This window comes from Syngnathus typhle, linkage group LG3 (genome assembly GCF_033458585.1).
Source record: "Syngnathus typhle isolate RoL2023-S1 ecotype Sweden linkage group LG3, RoL_Styp_1.0, whole genome shotgun sequence".
Classification (NCBI taxonomy): Eukaryota; Metazoa; Chordata; class Actinopteri; order Syngnathiformes; family Syngnathidae; genus Syngnathus; species Syngnathus typhle.
In genome coordinates, this window is record NC_083740.1 from 9,008,280 (window position 1) to 9,030,570 (window position 22,291).

Genomic DNA, 22,291 nt, shown 5'->3' on the forward strand with positions numbered 1-22,291 from the left:
TACCAGATACATATTTCACTTGTACGAATTGGCAAATAGGATCGACTGACATGGTTCTGCTCTGAAGACAGTGAATCACACCGAGGGCAGAGCTGCAATGACGTAGGGCTCATTGCTCCAACCTGTTCTTCTCTCGGTGTGCTCATCAGACATTTTACTTCACACGATTGAGCTGCAAACATCTGACTGCAAAACGTCCGAGTCGTTTGGTCACTCCTTGCACTGCAGGTGAGCACCCTTTCACCACATAATATTGCTGTGTAAGTGATGCCTAATTGTGCCCTAACAGATACCACCATGCATCCTGTCACTGTTGTCATTGGATGTCTCACTATGTCGGGCGCTCTATTGTCGCTGCCCTCGTCATGTCTCCTAACCATGTTGGCTGTGCTTGGAATCTTCATAGTCTGTGGCGCCCCTTGGAAGTTTGTACATGTGGCGCTACACACCTTCAAAAGAGACGTCCTGTAATGTACTCTAATCATAATGATTTTCTTCCTTCTAATCGATTCCCCTCCTGCAGTCCACTTAACTCACATTCCTCCTTTATCATTTCCTGATAGATGCCTGATTGTTATACTGCGAGTGAAGTTTGCAATGTACCAAAATGCCAGAAAAAGGAGAACGATTCCCAACTTGTTTGCCAAGACGGTCGCAAAGCACCCGGAAAAACCAGCGCTTATCCACGAGCCCACAGGAGAGGTGAGCATTGTGACATTTATGTTTCAAATTCCTTGTTTATACGGTATATTTGTGTCTGCAGCGTCTGCCAATCAGATTGATGGATGTGCCATCTTTTTCATTATCACAGTTATAATTGAGCCTTACATAACTCATGAGCTTTCTACGGGTATTTTTGCTTACCGCCGCATTCTAAAAACATGCACTCTAAGTTAATTCAGGACCTTAACCCATCTATGAATGTGAGTGTGAATGGTTGTCTACAGTTTTACTGAATGTTGCCTGGGATTGACTGTCAATAAGTCTTGGGTGTGATTAACCCTCATTCGGTTATTTCCAGGTCTGGACTTTCAGGGACTTGCAGGAGCAGTGCCACGCTGTTGCTCACTGGGCATTGGCACAAGGATGGGCGGAGGGGGACGTCGTGGCATTGTACATGGAAAGTCGCCTGTTATTGGTGGCGCTGTGGTTAGGTCTCGCTATGGTGGGAGTGGAGGCTGCTTTTATCAACTACAACCTGCGACAGAAATCACTGCAGCACTGTGTTAGTGTGTCCGGAGCCCGTGCGTTGGTGTTTGGAAGCGAGCTAACTGAAGGTGGGAAAGTAGAGGATACACTCACAGGCCACTATCCAATATGAGAGTATGACTCGGAATTGGAAAACAGTGAAAATAAACATCCGCGGGCATTTGCACCACAGCACAGCTGTTTATAAAAATAGAGCTGTTAGTGTTTCACATCACTCTCAACATGAATAAGTTATGCTACCAATGCCAATGTCTAACAGAACTTATCTTGAATCTCAGGTGCAGGTGTACCTAATGCTGTGGCCTGATTGGAAATGACTTTGGGTTTTGTTTCAGCTATTTTTGCAGTGCGAGGCTCTCTGCATTGCGACATGCTATTGTTTTGCACCGGTGAACATGCAGATAAGGAGAAGATCTGTTGTCTCAAGGCTGCAGATCTGGATGAAGTGCTGGCACGTTCACACAAGCACCCACCCAGCTACACATTCAACAAGACATTCAATGGTGAGTCTTTTGCAGTGTACGTGAGTGAGTGAGCGAGTGAGCGAGCGAGCGTGTGTGTGTGTGGCAAGTTTAGGGCACGATTGCGTTGTTGTATCTCGCTATTACATATCATAAATGTCACGAAGTTGGAATTGCAACACCTTCATTTTGCAAAGCAAGTTTTTGCACGCATAGCAAACATGCACACACACATGCATGGACGCACGTATAAGCACCACACACACGCACACACACACTACAGCAATTGGTCACAAGAACTTGGCATTTCTTCATTATTTCTTGTTCATTTTCATGTTCATCTACATTTTTCTATTATTTATTATATGTATGTATGTATATGTATATATGTATTTAGTGTTTTTCTTTTATTTTGACCCCCTCCCTCACAGCATTCCAAACTTGGTGCTTGTCAAGTCTTTGCTTGCATACCCTGTCAGAAACATTTGGGGTGTATTGACAGTGAGGCACACTTGTAAAGGAATGATGGGGGAGGTCTGCTTGTATACCACACAAACGTTTCAAGGGAGTTAAATTGCTCTCCTTTTTAAAGTTGTAATAGCTTCCACTCTTCTGGAGTTGAAAAATGCTTGTGGGGATTTTTTTCTTGAACATCTGTCAGGTCACCTAAAAGAGGGCCCAATGGCTCGCTGGTGCAGGTCAGATGTTTGATGGGATTGAGGTCAGGGCTCCCCCATACTTCCACACTGAAGGACACTGTTGTCAAAAAAATTCTTGATGAGATGAAGCGAGCTATAGAACACCGAATAAACTGATTGCAAGATTTACTGGGGAAAAAGTTTGAATTTTGAAAACATATTCAAGGTTTATTGTGGGCTCACTTGTATTGCCTTCTCTTCCCTTCCGCAGACAGACTTTTCTACATTTACACCTCTGGTACGACAGGAATGCCAAAAGCAGCCGTGGTGGTGCATAGTCGGTGAGTATAGACATCAGAGTTGACAGAAATGTGTCCTGGACTTCTCGTGCTTGAATGTTGAAGGCCCCCGTTCTCGTGCTTATCAATACTGCCTCAAAGTTTGCAGCGTTGGTTGTTTGTCTAAATGTGACCAGTCCATAGTTTACCCTGCTTCTTGCCCAATGTTAGCTGAGACAGGCTTCAGCTCACACCAGTGAGGATAAGCGGTAGAGAAAAAGGCTGGATGAACATTGAGTAATATCATAATCACATGTAAACAAACAATTTCAATGCGTCGTGATTCCAGTGAACCAAAAAAAAAAAAATAACCGCATATCACCATATCATACTTACAAGAATTTTTTTTTTGCAAAGGTATTCTGATTAAGCTTGCAATAAATATTTTCCTTAGGTATTACCGCATTGCTGCGTTTGGCTTTCATGCTTTCGGTTTACAACGTGATGATGTCATCTACAACTGTCTTCCTCTATACCACTCTGCAGGTTAGTCCATTTTGCACATTACTTGCTGGCTTTTTTTATCGGAACATTTTCTTTTCGTATGAGACAATGGCCAAAATATACTTTCTGTACATGTTAAAGAAGGTCATTGGAATGTAGTTTGAAATGAAACAGTCCAATTTGTGGGCTTGCAGGAACTATCATGGGTGCAGGTCAATGTTTGCTCTTTGGTTTGACGGTTGTTATCAGAAGTAAGTTTTCAGCCAGCAGGTTCTGGGATGATTGTGTTAAGCACAACTGCACAGTGAGTACATGATCTCATTTCTAATAACTGTTTGCAGAAAATGTCTTCATTTTAATGGAGTTTCAACTCTTGTACTGTACGTGCAGGTCATCCAATATATCGGAGAGATTTGTCGATACTTATTAGCCCAGCCCATTCACTCATCTGAGGAGCATCACCGGGTCCGTGTCGCCATTGGTAACGGTCTCCGTCCATCTGTGTGGGAGGAGTTTGTTGGGAGATTCAGAATAAAACGTGTTGGGGAATTTTATGGAGCCACAGAGTGCAACTGCAGCCTCATCAACATTGATGGAAAGGTCAACTTCTGCGCATTTCATCCTCTTTGGCTCTCCTTTCATATGCCATGTTATCAATATTTTTTTTTCCCGTTCAGGTGGGCGCATGTGGTTTCCACAGTCGCATCCTGCCAAACTTTTACCCCATCAGACTGGTCAGGATGAAGGAAGACAGCAGGGAATTGCTCAGAGATGCACAGGGACTCTGTATACCTTGTCAACCTGGTAACCATGGAAGACCATGGGCAAGCAAAACAAGCTGTGATGAGCTTGAAAACATCAACTTCTCTCATCTTTTGTCCGTCTGAGCCCAGGTGAACCAGGAATGTTAGTGGGCCGCATCAATGAGAAGGATCCACTCAGGAGATTCGATGGCTATGCTGATCAGGATTCCACCATTCAGAAAATAGCACACAATGTCTTCAAGACGGGAGACTCGGCCTATGTCTCAGGCATGATGCTGTTTTTCATTTGCTGAGTCACATAAATGACGTGTCTGACGCGTCTAGAGACAAGTGAGGATGATTCACAGCATGTGGTAACAGATAACATGTGATAACATGTTTCCCACCATTGTGGTATATAGATCAGCATCTTATGAGTTGAACCGTGATACAGACAATGATAATTTACACAAAAGTAGGAATGATGTGAGCTCAGCAAAATCAAAAATACCGTAACTGAAGGAAATAAAACATTTGGATGATTAGTTTTTGGTATTGAGTCTACTACGTATAGCATACAGAGAACAGAGATAATATTTCCCCAATAGCAAACGAGATCGGTGACATTCATCAAAAATCATTGGTGTTGGCTGATGGCCAATATTTGTTCTAGTTTGTCCCAAAGGTTTTTGTCATTTTTATTGATGGTGTCAAAGGTCAAGGCTCTCATGTTTGCCCACACCAAAGGCATCCAAGCCTTTATGGACCTTGCTTTTTATACTGGTAACAGAAACAAAAACTGTTTGGAACTACGCTTAGAATTACGCAATTGTCCAGTATGGGTTCAGCCAATCCCTAATCGGCTATTACATTAATACGTGTTTTGTCACCGTGATTTCTATTTTATAGTGCACGTGACGACATGGCTTGTATGTGTTTCATGAGACGATGGCACCTGGAGGACTAAACCTGACATGATAGGCCAAGAACTAATTACGTGAAATACACATGTAGTAGCAAGGCGTCCAAAATTTAAAAGAAAATACAAAGACTTGTTTTTTCTTTTTTTTTGTGTTTGTAATAATCATGTCCTCTAGTTTTCTTTAACTATTGCTTTTTCTATTGCTTTTTCTTTCTTTTCTATTTGTAATAATTGTGTCCTCTTGTTTTCTTTCAGGTGACATACTGGTGATGGATGATTATGGCTACATGTTCTTCAGGGACCGCTGCGGCGACACGTTTCGCTGGCGAGGGGAGAACGTTTCCACCACAGAGGTGGAGGGAGTCCTCAGTGGCCTGCTGGGACATACCGATGTTGCCGTCTATGGAGTTTGCGTGCCAGGTGGAGTGGTGTGGCTTTATGATACCATTTTAATATCACAATATTGGAACAAATCCAGCAATAATGCATCATGAGATTTACGCAACTGAAGAAGGAGTTACAGCAATAGATGCTGTCCCTTCTTCACTGTAAAACCATATATGATATAGAATTTAACAAAAACTTTATGCATCACTTTATTTTTTTATTTTATTTTCCAGGTCATATTTTCCAGGTGCTGGTTTTCATAGCTTTCTTGTCACAACTTGTGAATGTGTGTATACAGGTGTGGAAGGAAAGGCTTGTATGGCAGCAATAGCACATGCAGAAGGCCAGTTTGATCTTGATGACTTCTTGTCCTCTGTCCAAAAAGCCCTTGCCCCTTACGCTCGTCCGGTCTTCCTTCGACTTATGCCAGCTGTGGACACCACAGGTGAGTCGCCAGTGGAAACCCAAATAATACAAAATGTGGAAGAAATCTCACAAACTTGTTTTACTGCTCGACCATTATAGGCACCTTCAAGTTTCAGAAGATGCGGCTACAGAAGGAAGCGTACAAATTACAAAACTCCACAGAAAAGATCTATTTTCTCAACAGCCTTGTTGGGTGTTATGAGGCGCTCACTGATGAACTATATGACTCCATCCTGGAGGGACATGTCCGTCTATAAAAAGACAGATACACTGTTGGCCATGGAAAATGAATTTTTGTATCCTAACTGGAGACCAAAAAAAAGGATTTGGCGTATAGTTTTAGAGAGAAACGTTACATTTAGCCTCACTAACGAAATACAGGCCTTATCATAGATTTAAGCATTTTAAGGAGAAATTGAAATTAAATGAAACAAAAACATACACGACACAACAATTTTTGTGATTATTCGTAATTTGGCATCATCTAGTGGTCAATCGGAGAACCCCCGCAAAATGACAATGGAACCACGTCTTATGAACTAAAGTATTTGGACACAAATATGGAGTTTTCTTCCTGGGGAAAAAAATAGCCTCCCTCTGCCAACTTGTTCCCATATAGCTGGAAGAATCCATTCCAAATTTTGATTTACATTTGTGAGAAGGAACACAGGAGCCCTTCCATAATACTCTATTAATTAACAGATTTATGCAAAGCCATCTGCGTGCAATATGTATTTTCCGAAGGTGAGGAGAGGGCCAAGCTGTGGTCACTGTGGGAAGCTTTCTGATGAAATGCTATGCAACAGCTCCTTTTGTGTGCTTCTTGGAAATATCTGCTCTCACTTAGTAACTTTGTAAAACTGTATGGCTTCGTGACAACTTTGTAACCCAAAGACACAGTAATTATAAGGCACGTGTGTATGCTGACTCTTTGAGATTGGCTTTATTAATGGGACTACATGTCTCCACAACTGGGTTTCTTCTGAATATATTTGTATGTATGATGTGGATGGTGTTCGATAGTAGGCAGTAGGACCTTAGAAGAAAATGCTGTGGTCAGTGCTTGCAACTACTTACTACAGTCAGTCTGCACAGTAGGTACAATAATTTTGTTTTGATGTGAAAGACGCATTTCATCATTTTGCAACAGAATGCTTTTATAGCAAACAATATCCTGAAAAATTGATTTGACAACAACCATGAAAACCAATTGTCATGCTTCAACTTTTGAGGATATTGTCTGTTATGAAAACACAAATGGGCATTATCATGTCCTGGATACCAGAGAATCTACCAAGAGATAACAGGCAAAGCATAACAATTCATTTCTTCTTGCAGCCAGCTGTGGCTACAGAGGTAAACTACTACGTCTGCATATTGTTTACATGAAAACTTCTCACTGCTTTGAGGCTCAAGGGACCATGCAGGCTGTGACTCATCATCAGGAAATGAAACAGAGAGCATTGGAAGGGGTAACTGGTGGTGGGTGATACATATGGAGCCACTTTCATTTGGCTTGATGGAATGTACCAAATGAAAGCATGGAAAATTTGGGAGTTTATTTAGTAGGACTGCTGTTACATGTATTAATGGAAATCCATCTGAAAGTTTTTTTTTTTTCAAGATGTGTGGTAGTCACTGATGGCAAGATAAAAAGTTGGATGTTCAAAGTGTATGCACATTGTACAATTGACCCTGTCGTGGTGGGTTGACTTTTTTTCTGAGGGCTTTCTTTCAAAACTGGCAAGCAAAATTGAATTGACTTCCATTAGCTCCAAATACTATATTGTTAAACAGAAAAAAAAAATACAAGTCGTTGTTTGCTGTGTCATCAAGTTACTCCCTCTTGGCTTTGACCAGAATGAGCTCCAAAAATGATGCTGTCGAAAAGCTGAAAAAGAAGTCATTTTGGTACCCGGGCCTGTTTTGTGTGTTGGCTGTAGAGATTCAAGGTTTCTGCTAAATGACAGAAATATGTGACAAAAGTTTTTTTTTTTCTTTTTTTTTTTTTAATGGCATTCTTTCCCATTAAACAACATTTCACAGGGAGTGGAATCTTTTTTCTTCCCAGGATGAGCACATTGCACAGCAATAAAATATACTACTTTCTGTGCGGGTAGGTTTTTATGTCGTTATGGAAAGTGTTCAAAACTTTTTTTTTGTTGAGATCTATTTATTTATTTTATTTATTTTATTTATTTTATTTATTTTATTTATTTTATTTATTTTATTTATTTTATTTATTTTATTTATTTTATTTATTTTATTTATTTTATTTATTTTATTTATTCTGTTTGTATGTCCTTCTTTTGCCACATTAAGGCACGCCCACACTGGTCCCCACTATTTCCTGAATGACTCCCAATTGGCTATTCTTAAAGGGGAAGACACGCACGAGAACGTCAGTGTTGGACGAGCCATGACTATCTTTGGCACAGACGGAAATAATGTTTGCAAAATTATTCTTATGAATATAGTAATGATAATATGATGTGGGTTTTGTTGTTACAAAAAGAAAACGGCGCATTCTTCGGAAAGTGGAGCACCTCTTGCACCGCTGAACCTTCCCCTTTAATTCAGCTCACTCCTCCGCCATGTCTCCACTATCGGCATAACGCAACAGCAGGACGCACGTAACCTCTGACCTTACGCCCTTCCCTTCATCTGTCTGCCGCAACTCCAAATCGCGTCTCTCCCTGCCATGCCCCGCATCGCCTCGCTGCTTTCCGCCCTGCTGTTCGTCCACTTTTCGGACCTGAGCCGGGGCTACTTCACCGAGGAGCGCTGGAGCCCCGAGTCTCCTCTCCTCGCCCCACGGGTAGTTGTCGCGCTCATCTGCCGCAACTCTGCGCACTCTTTGCCGCTCTTCCTCGGAGCTTTGGAGCGCCTCCACTACCCGAAGGACCGCATTGCTTTATGGTGAGTGCATAGTTCTCAATATATTTACACAGAATAACAAACGCATCTTGACAACTAGTAGTGAAGTCTGAAGACTCTACAAAAACTGCATGTGTTCTTTGCGTAACATCTGTTTTTGTAGACCTGCATATTTGAGTCTCATTTTCCCCTCAGTAGATTTTAATCTGACAACATATCTGACCATTAATCGTTTGGGTACTTTCATTTATTCATGCAATGGCTCCATAAAGTGAGAATCATCTCACAGTGTTGCACGGGAAAGGAGTACGTAGTCAAGTTGTGTCTGTGAAAAGTTCCATTCAGTTTGGGATCTTCTCTCATTCCCCCTCGTTTCCCCTCCTCTGTCCCTGCCCCTCTTTTCCTGCCACATCTTTAGACTCCACTGGAAACACCGCCTCACTCTTGTGCACTCCACACAGTCTTGGCAAAAAAGTTGCAAAAGATTTATTTCCTTGTGTCTCCCAGTCAGAGGTGGCAAAAGTTCTCACTTTGTGTTCAAGTAGAAGCTGACTTGTCTAATTTGAAAGACCTTGGCAAAAGTTCAGATTTAATTGCTGTATTTAGGGAAATATTGGAAAAGGTCAGTGTAAAGTGTGCTTCAGAATAACAGCAAAAACTCTGTTTTCAATTATCAGCAAAGGTCATTTTGATTACCGATGGGGACTATTCAGCTTCTCCAAATCTGTTGCGTTTGTCATTCTCGGGTTCACCTTCCTCTATGTCGCTGTTGTTCCTGTTTTTTCCATATTATAAAACCCTTTAGGTCCTAATCTGCAGAGTTTGAAAAATGTCATGCAACTTTTTGGACAAAATAAGGTGTTAAAAGTAGATATCAAATATAGGGAGTCAAAAAAAAATCAATACAGTACTCAAGTAAAATGCAAATACTTCATTTGTATACTTTGTTGTTGACACCTCTGATCCCACTATGTTTATTCCCCTTAATTTTATCCAGTCCCAGTCTTCCAGACATAACTGCATCTCACTCCCTCTTGTTTTGATCATATGCCTGCAGACCTGCTTTATGGAGATGAAAGTAATCTTTTCGCCTGCATTCGTATTTGACAAGTTCGATGATATTTTTGCACTCAAGTCGTTTAGCGAAGCAACGGTGCGTCAACAGCGTCAGGCAGACGAGTGTGGTTGGAATAATTGAGTGCTTTTGAACTAAATTTTGAAAAATATATTGTTCAATCAAGTGGGAGGGCTGTCTCCTTTGAGTGTTGAATTGAGTATAAAACCAGCATGCACTCATCTGTTTCTTTGGGTTCTGGCCAAAGGTTTATGATTAGTGGCAGTTTGAGCAGAGATCTTTTTCTGCATTCTCCATTAAAAACCTTCTAGTCAACATTCTAGAAAGTTTCAAAACACAAACTCAATGGCCCTAGGCACCTGTCAATACCTGCAGATATCAACCTGACAGTGGAAGATAAAGCACCCTGGCATGCATATAAACACATCTATGTTGATTAATATGGTGAAAGCGTGTGCTGCATGGACTTGCAGGAGAGAAGATAAGCTTCCATAAAGCGCGCATTCTCACCTACGTTTGGTCTCTTCCATTGTTTAGGCCTGCTTTTGTTGCTATTCAAACAGTGGCACATACACTGGCAAGAAACTTGATTTTGACATACAATATTTCAAAAGTTCTTTTGGGGGAAAAAACATTTCTCTATAATTGATTTTTTTTCTTTTTTTAAATCATCTTGCACTTTTTTTTCTCCCAAAAGAAGGCCTGGGGATACTGTACTCGCGTGATTAAATTCTTTTGGCACTTTAGTGACAATTAAGAATGTGAAAGCGAGACACATGAGGTAGATTTAGCTAAGATAAGGATAAATAACTCGGCCCTGAGGCAAATATGACCAACTAAAGCGGGTGCAGTTCAGGGAGTCAACAGTAGGGCCATTGGCAGCTCACACACACAAACACACACTCACACTTCAAACCTATCGTGCACCATGATAGGCTGCAGCAGATTAGATTCCTATCAATTAATCAAAACGACGCCATTTCTTCTTTTGGATTTTCAATGTGTCAGGCTCTGAGCGATAAACACAAATGCAAGGGTGTTTTGCACTACCGAGTGCCATGCTAGTGTGACAATACATAAATGCGGCCCTTGTATTGGATCTTATTAGACTGTGCAGGTGTGCAATACTTGATCTTATCTCGTGCTGTTTAGATGGTTCCAGGTTGAGGAAAAAGGCATGTAGACATTCGAGAGAACATGAGAACACGAAAATGGCTGCGCTGTGAAGTGGTTGCATGTCAGCGCTGAGATAGCACTTTAATGTGAGAACACCACACACAGATGGCAAAGTAACCACCCGCGGCACGCTGTCCATCAACCGCTACATGATGCCGGAGGGTGTAAATCCATTTTCTCTCATACCTACACATTCCATGTGTCGCTCTTTGCGCCAGCCCATCATGCTCCAAGCTTTGTTTTGATAACGTAGACAGCAGGAAAGCCAGGTCCCCTCCTCCTATTCAGTCTTTGTTTGCCGCTCCTCAGCTCACAGTGATGTGCTCGAGTAAAAAAAAAAAAAAAAGCTCTAGAACAAAGCGTGAAAAATGTCAACATTATGAAATAGGATACAGTTATTATGATAATAATCAATAGTTGCTTTCAAATTGATGCCATTGTTTGTAATATTTAGTCATTTGTCGTCCTAAAAACCTGGATTCCACAATCAACATATATTTGGAGCATTGTCTAACGTGAAAAGATATATCTGTCCAATAATTTTGATAATACGCATATCTCAATATATATTCAATTTGATGCACTTACATCTTGTAAATCTAACCCGATTCTCCTATTCAAATTGCTACCATTACTTTTTACTATGTACTTTTACATATCTCAATATATATTCAATTTGATGCACTTACATCTTCTAAATCTAACCTGATTTTCTTATTCAAATTGCTACCATTACTTTTTACTATCATCTGACATTTGAGTACATTTCACGTCAGTCTTCTCTTTCCTCCTCGTAAGATGACGACAATACATGGTAACTCTGACGAACGACATTCACGGTTGAGTTATTACTGTGTGTCACTGACATGAGAGTCTCTCTGGAAGTTATTGTAATACACACAGACGGAGCAGAAAACAATCGTGGTGCTCCGGGCATTTGTGTGCCAGACTAATGAGGTGATTATATTGCACTACTGTGATGGATACGGTGCTCCAGAATCAGTCACTGAACCAGTGCAGCCAAATTATATCACCGTAGAATCCTTTTTATGAAGACCATATTTTATAAGGAGACATTTTAATTAGGCATCAGCACCTCTCCTGTTCCAATATATTTAATCAGTGCATCCCCCATCCCTCCACTCTAAGAGCCTCTCTGTTCCTCATCTCGCCACAGGGTGGCGACAGATCACAACATAGATAACACCTCCGCCATCCTTCGAGATTGGCTCATCAAGGTCCAGAATGACTATCACTATGTAGAGTGGAGACCAGATGATGAATCCAGGTAATTTAATGTGTGTGTGAATGTGGCTGAGTGAGTTTGTTTCAGTTCCTATCACCAGTGTCACCTGTGCTCACCTTAGTGCCTTTGAGGACGAGGTGGGGCCAAAACACTGGAATAATCTTCGGTATGAACACGTAATGAAGCTTCGTCAGGCGGCTTTGGACACAGCCCGTGAGATCTGGGCTGACTACCTCCTGGTATGTTGTCAGTCAATCAACATCCTCATAGCGCCGCGTGCCACATTATGGTGAAATGCACGGTCAGGGAATTGAAATGATGACAAGAAAATGTTCAGTTTCACTGAAGTGCTTTACATTTTAATGGGGAATTACTGAATTCCTTGCTCGGAATGGTCAGACACCCACGATATTTCCCTGTGAAATATGACCCACGGTGTATTTGCACATATTTTATTCACCCGCTTTGTATTTAGGCATGTGAATGGAGGAGGTGGCGGCAACAGTTACTTGGCAGTGGAAGGATCAAGCATACATCCTGTTGCTATGGTTACCTATGTCAAAATGCATTTTTTCCGAGCAAAGCTCTTCGCATATTCAACATGGTTCCCAGCCAGACACATTCCCCGCCACCTCAGTTGTTGTATAAGAACTCAGCGAAGATCCAAGCGCAGAACAATGGTTTCGTGATATCATTGTGTTCAGCTGTAGTCTCTCGCTCTTTTCCCTTCGCTGACAGGTGGCCGACTGCGACAATCTGCTCACTAACCCAGATATGTTGTGGAAACTCATGAAAGAAAACAAGACCATTGTTGCCCCAATGTTGGAGTCCAGAGCTGCCTACTCCAACTTTTGGTGCGGCATGACCTCACAGGTAATGTTGGTGGCCATTTGTGAGCCATTCACATTGTGTACACATTTATGACATCCACTTTGGAGGAGGTCTGATTCTGAATCTGAATTTTTTTTCCCCCACTGATCTTGTCACAACACTTATTCAGTTTGTGCCCCAGTTATAAGAAGACCTGCACACTTTTTTTTTTTTATTATTACTTCCTTTCAAAGGATTAAAATTCACTTCAACACCTTGTAGGTCTCATTAATGGTGGAAAACATTTAAAAATAATTCAATGTCAGAAAAACATGGCATTTTAACATGGGTGTGTAGACTTTTACAATGGACTATAAGCACGGTTCCTTTCCAATGGAAATAACATGGAACATCCTGTTACCATTCCCAAATGAAAAGTGAGCATTAAAATGTTTGTCAATGCGTGCTGTCAGATGCATCGCTGGTATGGAATTGAATTTGATTCTCCACACGTATCATATGTCGCGTAAATGCTTTATGTGATTTCTCACGATACTTGCGAGTCTTTTTGTACAGTATGCATGTGAGGCATAAGGCTCGTCTGCACATAAATAAGTTAGGCAAGCCAGGAAGGAGAAATGCTTCGACACTGGGCGTGAGCCTGAATTCCAAACTGCAGATTCTCCTCGGTAGTTCCGAAGCAGATGTTCAGCTGCAGCAAAGGAAATGATACTGACCATCTGCAAAAATGTCTGAATTGTAATTCTGACTTTGTATCTTTGTTCCATATAGCACAGCTGCCACCCAGCATTCACACCAATCATGGAATCTTTTTTAATTTTTGGAATAAAAGTTCTTTTAGAACAATTCTTTGGGCATTGTTGGTGACTGAGGCTCATTGCGTGCGTCCATCTTGACAGGGCTACTACAAGCGAACGCCAGCCTACATACCAATCAGGAAGCAGGAGCGTCTTGGCTGTTTTGCCGTACCCATGGTCCACTCGACGTACTTGGTGGACTTGCGGAAGGAAGCCTCTCGTCAATTGGCTTTCTACCCGCCGCACCCGGAGTACAGCTGGGCCCTTGATGATGTCATCGTCTTTGCCTATTCGGCTCGCATGGCAGGTGAGACGAATGAAACGCGTGAATATTACGTACCTGTGTGATTTTGCATTGACACTCCTCTTGTGATGTTGTCAGATGTTCAGATGTACGTGTGCAACAAAGAAACCTACGGATACCTGCCTATGCCCATGCGTTCCCACGCTACTTTGTTGGATGAAGCTGACAGTTTCTTGCACACTCATCTTGAGATCATGGGTGAGTTCAATGTCAATGCGCATGTACGTAAAAGCAACACAGTAAAACGGGTTTTATTTTACGACTAAAATAGTTCTAGAGTTGGTCTTTTTCTCCCAACCTTGGCAGACAGATATAGAAAATAATCAATTATGCATTATGCACAACAGAAATCTTGTCTGCTCTGTTGCCACGGATTTCATCTGAGCACCCAGTGAAGCTTTTTGATTGAGTTCTTACCCCTACTGAAGCAATATTTTGGTAACCAAAATGCTTTGTTGTCGTTATCTTTTATATGCTGCACGATGTGTTTTCATCAATGGAGGAAGGAACACAAGCATGGTGCAAAAAAATGATTGCTTACTTTGACTGGCCATGGCATTTGGCGCTGTGGTGGGCTGCATTTTGTGTAGCCTCTTATTCATTGCACATTCTTTTTGTAACCCTCTGCCATCTTCTTTGAAAGTGAAAAATCCTCCCTTGGAATATTCCAGCTTCCTCACCCTCCCTCCCAAACAGCCAAACAAGATCGGCTTTGATGAGGTACAGTTTTTTCTTTCTCGCACACGCTCATTGAAACACACAGACTTGAGCATATTTGTGAGCTTGTGTGTTGTGTGCGTCCGCAGGTGTTCATGATCAATCTGGTGCGAAGAGTTGACCGGCGTGAGCGCATGCTGAGAACTTTGCACGAGATGGAAATCAGCTGTAAAGTTATTGCCGCTGTGGACGGCAAGTACGTTTCGTCACCTGTCATCATTTATCAGGAGGCGGGGCGAAGAGTCTGCCAGCATTTTTTCATATGCATTCCATTTCTACACCAGCTGCAATAATACACTTTTTTTCAATATCAATTAGCGAGACATTTAATGTTGGATCTCAAAAGATAATGCAGGAGAACCTAATGTTTTTGCTTGTGAGGTCATATTCCCTGTCCAGCAATGTCATCCATATGATGTACTATTCCTACTGCTAATCTCCTTGTTTATCTCTCCTCTGTTCATCAGGGCGCTGAACAAGAGTGACATCAAGTCCATGGGGATTAGCATGCTGCCGGGATACAAAGACCCTTATCACGGTCGCCCTCTGACCAAGGGTGAATTGGGTTGTTTCCTCTCTCATTACAACATCTGGAAGGAGGTAAGCATTCTGTAATGACATTCACAGGTTCAGTTATCACAAAAACACTGCATCAGCAATATTTAGACCGGTTGTGTATTTCTCCATGTGAAAAAGCCCTGCCTGCTGACATTGTTGCATCTAGCTTTGAAATAAAAAACAAAACAAAAAGTCCAGCATTGAGCGTGTGCGTGCAGATAGCGGATCGCGGGCTGCAAACCTCCTTGGTCATTGAGGACGACCTGCGCTTTGAGGTGTTCTTTAAACGGCGTCTCCAGGCACTGCTGCAGGAGGTGACGACGCACAAGCTTGACTGGGATCTCATGTGAGTCGATGCAGTAAAAATTCTGTGTTAAAAATAGAGAGGATTATTGCTCCCAAAGAAATCCTCCCATCTGTCATCCGCCGTTTCCTCGACACTGCTGACCAGTCATTCAAAGTCACTGCGACCTTTCACATTTATAGGCAGCACAAAAACAATAGAAGGAATTATTTGCTAAATGAATGTTTTCCTTAAATCTTGCTGGTGTTGGTATACATATTTGTTCTCCTTACCCTTGCTCATGCAGTTATATTGGACGGAAGCGAATGCAGGTGGATCATCCAGAGAAATCAGTACCAAATGTTCGCAATTTGGTGGAGGCCGACTACTCGTACTGGACTTTAGGCTACATGCTGTCCTTGCAAGGAGCCCAAAAGCTCCTCAAGGCTGAGCCTCTAAAAAAGATGCTGCCTGTTGATGAGTTCCTTCCTGTCATGTATGACAAACATCCTGTGTAAGTACAATGCGTCTCGCTCCTGGTTTTTTTTTTGTTCTAAATTATGTTAACCTCCTCCACAGACAGTGGTGAGTGACCCTGTGTTTTTTTTTTAACTGAGATGCGGAAAAATTGTGCATTGTGCAGTAAAAAGTCTTTATGCATTTAAATGGATAAAACTTGGGTTGATTTAATACTATCCATTAATGAAATATTTAAGAAAGCACCCAAATGAACATTATATATAAAAAACAAACAAACAGAAAACTGAAAATTGGGAGCCAAAACCCAAACCTATTTTTTAAATTTAACACTACTTACCTACAACATGGAAAAATGCAAACAAAGAACATGTTGGCTATAATGTCATAGTTAATTTTACAAAAGTAAAATCTCATTTCAGTTATCATTTTCTATTTTGTTGATGAAAATTCTTTTTCAATTTTTTAAATTATTTGGTTATTTATTAACTCTAACCCTAGTGCACAGAGCCAATGATAAAGCAAAATGAAACACATCATAAATTAATCTGCTTATCCAACCCAGACTGTTCATGTACCAAAGATTTTACGAAAACAAAGGTCGTTTTTCCACAAAAATGTTGTGCGTAACCTAACTTGTTTGTTTCATAAGCCGTTTCATAACTCCACTATGTGGCTTGTTAACAACACTCCTCTCTGCAATGAGTCCGATTCATGAGATTTTTATTTTCACTTTACTGGGTCTGAATCTATTAATGTAGCATAATTGTACAAATCTCAATGTCGTGTCTTTGAGGTTTGCAAATTACTAGAATTATTGATGAGGAGTTTAAGTGTGGTGACACAGTAAAGTATAAAGTTAGTGTTTTCTTCACGTCATGCTGTCTCTGAAAACACTTGACGATCTTTTCCCTCTTCAGTTTAGACTACATGGAACACTTTGAAGATCGGAACCTCCGTGCGTTCTCCGCAGAGCCGCTTCTGGTGTATCCGACACACTACACAGGAGACGCTGGCTACATCAGTGACACGGAGACCTCAGTAGTCTGGAACAATGAGACCACCAAGACGGATTGGGACAGAGCCAAGTCGAGGAAAACTCAAGAGCAGGTGGAACTAAGTCTAAAGGCACAAAACTCTGATGTGCTCCAGTCTGAGCTGGAGAACTGGAGTGCGCGGGATGAATTGTGATGCCTTGGGAGAACATTCTGTTGCACATCTACACACACTGAGCAGGTTGACATCCTGTACAGCAGAATAAAGCTGTGATAGTGGGAGGAATGTGGAAGAGGCAGGCTAGATGGACACAGGTCCAGTGAGACTTCCACTGTCACTTGAGCTTTCTCTTAAAGGAGAAGGTTAGAGTTACATTTCAAAACAACTCTTGACGAGTCCATTTGCGTGTCATTCTTTCTTTCCATCTTCAATTGGCAATCAAAAGTTAGAGAATCAAAAAGGGACTGGTTATTTTCTTTTTCTCTTTTTTTCTTTTAATTTAACATAAAAAGCCCGATTTTTCACATTGCAATTTTAGGCTCAGGTCTAAAATACAAAATTGAAAACGTTTAGTTTTTAATTTTGTATTTTAGACCTGTATTTTACACTTTTCATACAAAATGTTTAATTGTGTGCAACAAAAGTACTTTGTATAGAGTTAAAAACATCCATCTAGCCATCCTGATTATCTCCAGGCAGGTCATGGTTGCCACAGCTCCTATACATGCCTTTAGGAGCTCCGGGCTGCTCTCATCCACCCTCAGGGCCTTAGCACCAATGTTCCCTGCAAGCTGCATGCACACGTGAGCAAATGCGTACTGCTCCCACACTCGCAACACATAGCAAATATATGCAGTGCATAAAAAAAAAAATCCAAAATGAGCTGTACTTGCGTATTTTTATCACTAATGTCACTCTCCACTCGATCATAGTTTTGATCTTATAAAATAGCAAATAATGAAGCCAAAATGTATTAATAATTATTTCACGTACTTAAATTCATTTATGGAGAAGTGAATTTGGCCTGATTCACAATATGAAAAGTGGCCAAAAAAGAAATCTTAATCCTTAACCATTTTATTCATGTCACAAATCTGGTTTGAGTTTTTTTTTTTCAACGTACGGACATAACTTTGAACTCTTTTATGACCTCAGATTTTCAACAGGTATGATACTGGTTTGGCCGCCATGTGCATGCATGCCTGATCTTGCTCATCGTGGTCCAAGGAATGCTTTTGAGGAGCTTTTTACGACCTCAACCTCAGTGCTATCACGGATTGCCCTCATATAAAATATGGGAAATCTAGAATATTTTTTTTTAATGATTTTCACCGTTAGATTGTATTTTTCATTTTTGGGGGGTTTATATTTGCCAATTGAAAGTGTAAAGAATGAATGAAACATAGATTATTAAGCAGCTTTTGTTTTATTTATTGCATCCCGCCTTGCTCCAGATGTGACCCGATCGACAGATGTCGTCTACTTTTAATCCTTTACATCAGCCAGAATTCCCAAATATACAGGTAGCATTTGTTTCTCTGTAACTGAGTAAAGATTACATTGAAATAGTAGACAATAACTTTATACTATTAATCTATAGTGTGATTTGGGTTTTCGTTTGAGACCAAGTTTGGGGACGTTATTCTACACTCAAATGATGTCAATCAAATTGAAGTCGTCTGCAGTGTTTTCTTTTCCTCCCTCACCACAGTTCGCCTTGTTTTCCTCGGCTGTGACGAGTTCAAAGACCAATGACTGTAAAATGATTGTGTAATCTGCCAGAACAAAATCCATTGAACATATTGACACCCGCTGCTCATTTTGACAGCTTAGTCGGAAGCACCTAATTCTGCGCCAGCTCTTCATTATATTTATTATCCAATTATAACTTTACTTAACAACGTTATTTTGTCACAATTGAATGCAGATCTGTGTGTCTTTTTGTATTAAATGTCTAACACAATTGTGCTTTTGATGCGTGCTTTTTTCACCATCAGTCAAATGAAACTCAATTGCTGTTTGAAAATCGTAAATTCATACATGTGTCAGTTGTTTGCAAATGATACTTTTTGTGGATCCAAGAATATTTGATATAGAGTCACGTTGATATTTTCTTTGTTGCTTTGGTAGGCGGCACTGCATGGATGGAGAAGCGCTCCATCAAACCGCCTCAGTTGTGATGATGTCAATATGAGTCTTTTAATTAGTGGCTGCTGGTGCATGGCTGCGAGCACACAGGTGACGCCAAGCTGCAGTCGGCCTCTGTTACTTCTCATCCTGCACTGTGAGAGTCTCCTATGGTCACTCCTAACTTGTGATCTATGACTGTGCAAGCTTCTGTGCAATATTTGTATCAGCCAACAAAATGGCTACGTGTAGTCTGACCGCAACCTATTAGGAGCATTGATGTGTTTGTGTTCCCCGTGTGTCTTTCTGTTTCCACATACAACTGCAGAGGTTTATGTGAGCCAGACTAATCCTATTAGATCTCTCTCCTTACCTCTATATTTAACTCAGCCCTTTCTCTGAGATTAACGCAGGTTAGTTTGCAGCAAAAAGTTCCACAGATCAATAGTCGCTTTTCGGCGGTGGCGATAGAACTGCTCCGCAATCAAACTATTGACTTGTGCAGTTCGTTCCCGTGACGCCCTGCATCTTGCCTGTCACATCATCTTGATAAGAGGATGCAAAAAGAATCATTGTCATGCTTGGAGGGATAAATGACTGACATTGGTAATGAGTGACAAGCCAGGTAGCACAGTGAGGAGATTGTATCTCAGTTTATGTTAAAATGTTTATTTTAGCTTGTGTCTCGTCAACCAGTTCATCCCCTTTCTTCATACTTGTTGTCCTCCCGTCTTCTGCTGAAGTAAAACGATTGCTACTCCTGAGCCGGAGTTTTTAAAGTCTACACAATGACCTCTGCTCTGCTAAATTACAGCACGGACACACCCACTTGTAATCTCCGTCTGTAAATCCTCCTGTCGTTTGGATTCAAAGCACCGAGCGAAGAGACGAAGCTCTGAAAGGGAAAAATAAAAATGAACTGGAGTGAAAGGGACCAAGGCTGAGGAGGAGAGTCAACAAATCAAAGATGAATACAAAGGCTTGGAGGAGAATGTTGGGCTACATTTGAGACAAGGAGATTCAAGGTGAGGTAAATTACTTGTGATGTATTCAGCTGCCACCACACGTACAAAGATTGATTGCCTATTAAATTAGCTATTAACTAAACAAGGCAGTGGCGCTAGTATATCAGAGCCGGATCAATAAGCTTCAAAAAGTGAACCGGATGATTGCAAAATTACTTTTCCAAATGTAAGATTTAAGCTTTGACCTTTCCGAGTCTTACAGTAAATCCCCTTTTCCAGGCAATGTCCAGCTTCCAACATATTTCTCCTCTATCAGCCTCGGATGTTTCAGCACCGACTTGGAGTCCCAAATAGATCGGCTGAAAGCCGGAGAGCCAAATCTAATTTGTGAGGTTATCTCTGTCAATTCACAACCTGCAGTGACTCCTCCGACACTCAAATACAGGCTGGCCAAGACAGATAAAGTGCATTTCGAAGATGTCGCCCCCAACTTTATTTCGACATCAGAGAAGTATTTCTTGTGTGGTGTTTCCTCCATCCACACCATAATCCCAATTCCAAAAGGCTGCGACCCACGATAGATCGTAACACAATAATGCCGACATTAAGTAGCATTGCATTAGACTGGAGTGGAGGTAATCAAGAGGTCAGGAAAGTACTTAACCTGAAGATACTGAGATGTATCATCTAATTTTGGACCTTTATTGGTGTGTGTATGAGCAACATGGTAGCGTAAAATATTTCTTACCCACTATTGATGAGTTTCTGGTTAGTCAGCCAACAACAACAAACAAATATATTGCTTTTGTCACTTCAAAAGTTATTGGTAAGACTCTATACTGATCCAGTAGACCTGATGAGACCATTCCTAACAGAAATTCTTGAGGCAAATTGTCAGGGCCAGAACTGTATTTATCTTTTAATTATGAGAGATTTTCCATAATGGATAATCTCGTCATCAGAGTTGACATTACTGTAGCCAATGCAACGCAATTGTAAAAATGAATTTTCTCTCTCCCCAGAGGAATCTTCTATCCTTCTATTCCATCATGGTGGACTTTTTCCTCAACCGATGTCTGGTGGAGAACAACTGGGACCAGGATGAGCTCAACACTGAGCGGGAAATTGTTGGCCTTCTGGAAAACCGCATCCTCATGCTGCTCTTTGCATCGGCAGAATGTGACAAGTGCTGGGAGTTTGTGCCTGTTCTCAACGATTTTTTTAAACGACTCAAAGACCCGGCTTACATTGAATATCCCAGACTGCTGGCGCTCATTTACATCAGGTCTCTGCCTGCAGATTTGCTTGTTTATAAAACTTCACACAAGATGAGCTCATGTGTATTCACTAGAACATTTCATTTCCATCCCTGCAGCTTAGACCAATCAGAGGAACAGCAGGGAAGATTTCTCAAAGAGATGCACAAAAAGGTTCTGTTTCTGGCCTTTGAGGACCCGTACCGGAGGTAAGAGGGTTGGGGATCATCTTTTTTTAATATTGACTCAACAGGTTGCAAATGATTTTGTGTGCGATTTAAATGTTAAAAATATGTTTAGGGAACTCCAAGCTAAGTTCAAGGTGAAAGATGTACCCACCGTGGTGGTCCTTCGTCCAGATGGCTCCGTCCTGTCCCCGAATGCTGTTCAAGACATTTATCGTTTCGGTTCCGAGTGTTTCCGCAGCTGGCAAGAATCGTCAGAGCTGGTTGAAAGAAGCTTCATGCTCAACGAGGAGTTTGACAACTTGAATATGCGCAGCGCCACCGACCCTGTGAGGAGGCTGAAATACAAGACGGATGACGACAAGAGGAAAAAAAGATGGTGGAGGTTGTAGAGGAGAGAGAAAGCTAATAATGAAGAAAGTGAAAGCATGGGATGCAAAAAGAGCTGTAAAGGAACATTGAAACAACAAAGTGAAGGACCAAAGAGGAATACGCACGTCCTCTGGAAAAAGCTAAGTTTATCCAGTTGTGTCCTTTATATTTGTAGTCCATAAAAACAGTACTAATCCACCTGATAAGTGAGAAATATCCAACTGAAGATGGTTGAAGCGAAAGGTCTCCTCTTCAAGAGTCCACAGTTGCCATTTTGAACCGATTTTCTTCTCTGGTGTCTCATACTTTGTAGGGACTGCCAACTAAGCTGCTAGGGAATTTGGGCGTCTGTTTGAAGAGATCACTTTGGCCCCCACAACTTGAATATAAATATTATTTGCCAGGGGCGCCGTCAGTGACGAGCCCGTATTTATTTACTACAAATAATGTATATTTGTTCATCTACCAATGCCAGTGACAT

The 22,291-nt window shown here is 41.3% G+C and overlaps 3 protein-coding genes across 4 annotated transcripts; all 3 read left to right on the forward strand.

Moving 5' to 3' along the window:
- Positions 1-68: 68 nt before the first annotated feature.
- Positions 69-6,495, forward strand: LOC133151784 (long-chain fatty acid transport protein 1-like). Of its 2 annotated transcripts, XM_061275097.1 has the most exons (14): positions 69-228; positions 290-467; positions 564-702; positions 1,022-1,277; positions 1,545-1,712; positions 2,580-2,649; positions 3,041-3,132; positions 3,285-3,394; positions 3,481-3,690; positions 3,768-3,894; positions 3,984-4,121; positions 5,011-5,175; positions 5,441-5,587; positions 5,668-6,495. In XM_061275097.1, exons 2-14 carry the CDS (start codon positions 298-300, stop codon positions 5,823-5,825), a joined length of 1,950 nt encoding a protein of 649 aa, XP_061131081.1. In that variant the 5' UTR covers positions 69-228; positions 290-297; the 3' UTR covers positions 5,826-6,495. The 2 variants fall into 2 exon arrangements, with proteins under 2 accessions (XP_061131081.1, XP_061131082.1); XM_061275098.1 differs by lacking the exon at positions 69-228 and having other exon boundaries at positions 337-472.
- Positions 6,496-8,154: 1,659 nt separating this feature from the next.
- Positions 8,155-18,868, forward strand: colgalt1b (collagen beta(1-O)galactosyltransferase 1b). The gene is made up of 12 exons (XM_061275025.1): positions 8,155-8,487; positions 11,874-11,984; positions 12,064-12,181; positions 12,681-12,815; positions 13,673-13,877; positions 13,953-14,072; positions 14,518-14,594; positions 14,681-14,787; positions 15,059-15,191; positions 15,368-15,495; positions 15,740-15,946; positions 16,830-18,868. Exons 1-12 carry the CDS (start codon positions 8,270-8,272, stop codon positions 17,098-17,100), a joined length of 1,830 nt encoding a protein of 609 aa, XP_061131009.1. The 5' UTR covers positions 8,155-8,269; the 3' UTR covers positions 17,101-18,868.
- A 2,163-nt stretch (positions 18,869-21,031) lies between these two features.
- LOC133152004 (nucleoredoxin-like protein 1) lies at positions 21,032-21,830 on the forward strand. The gene is made up of 3 exons (XM_061275467.1): positions 21,032-21,282; positions 21,373-21,462; positions 21,554-21,830. Exons 1-3 carry the CDS (start codon positions 21,047-21,049, stop codon positions 21,828-21,830), a joined length of 603 nt encoding a protein of 200 aa, XP_061131451.1. The 5' UTR covers positions 21,032-21,046.
- Positions 21,831-22,291: the final 461 nt, after the last annotated feature.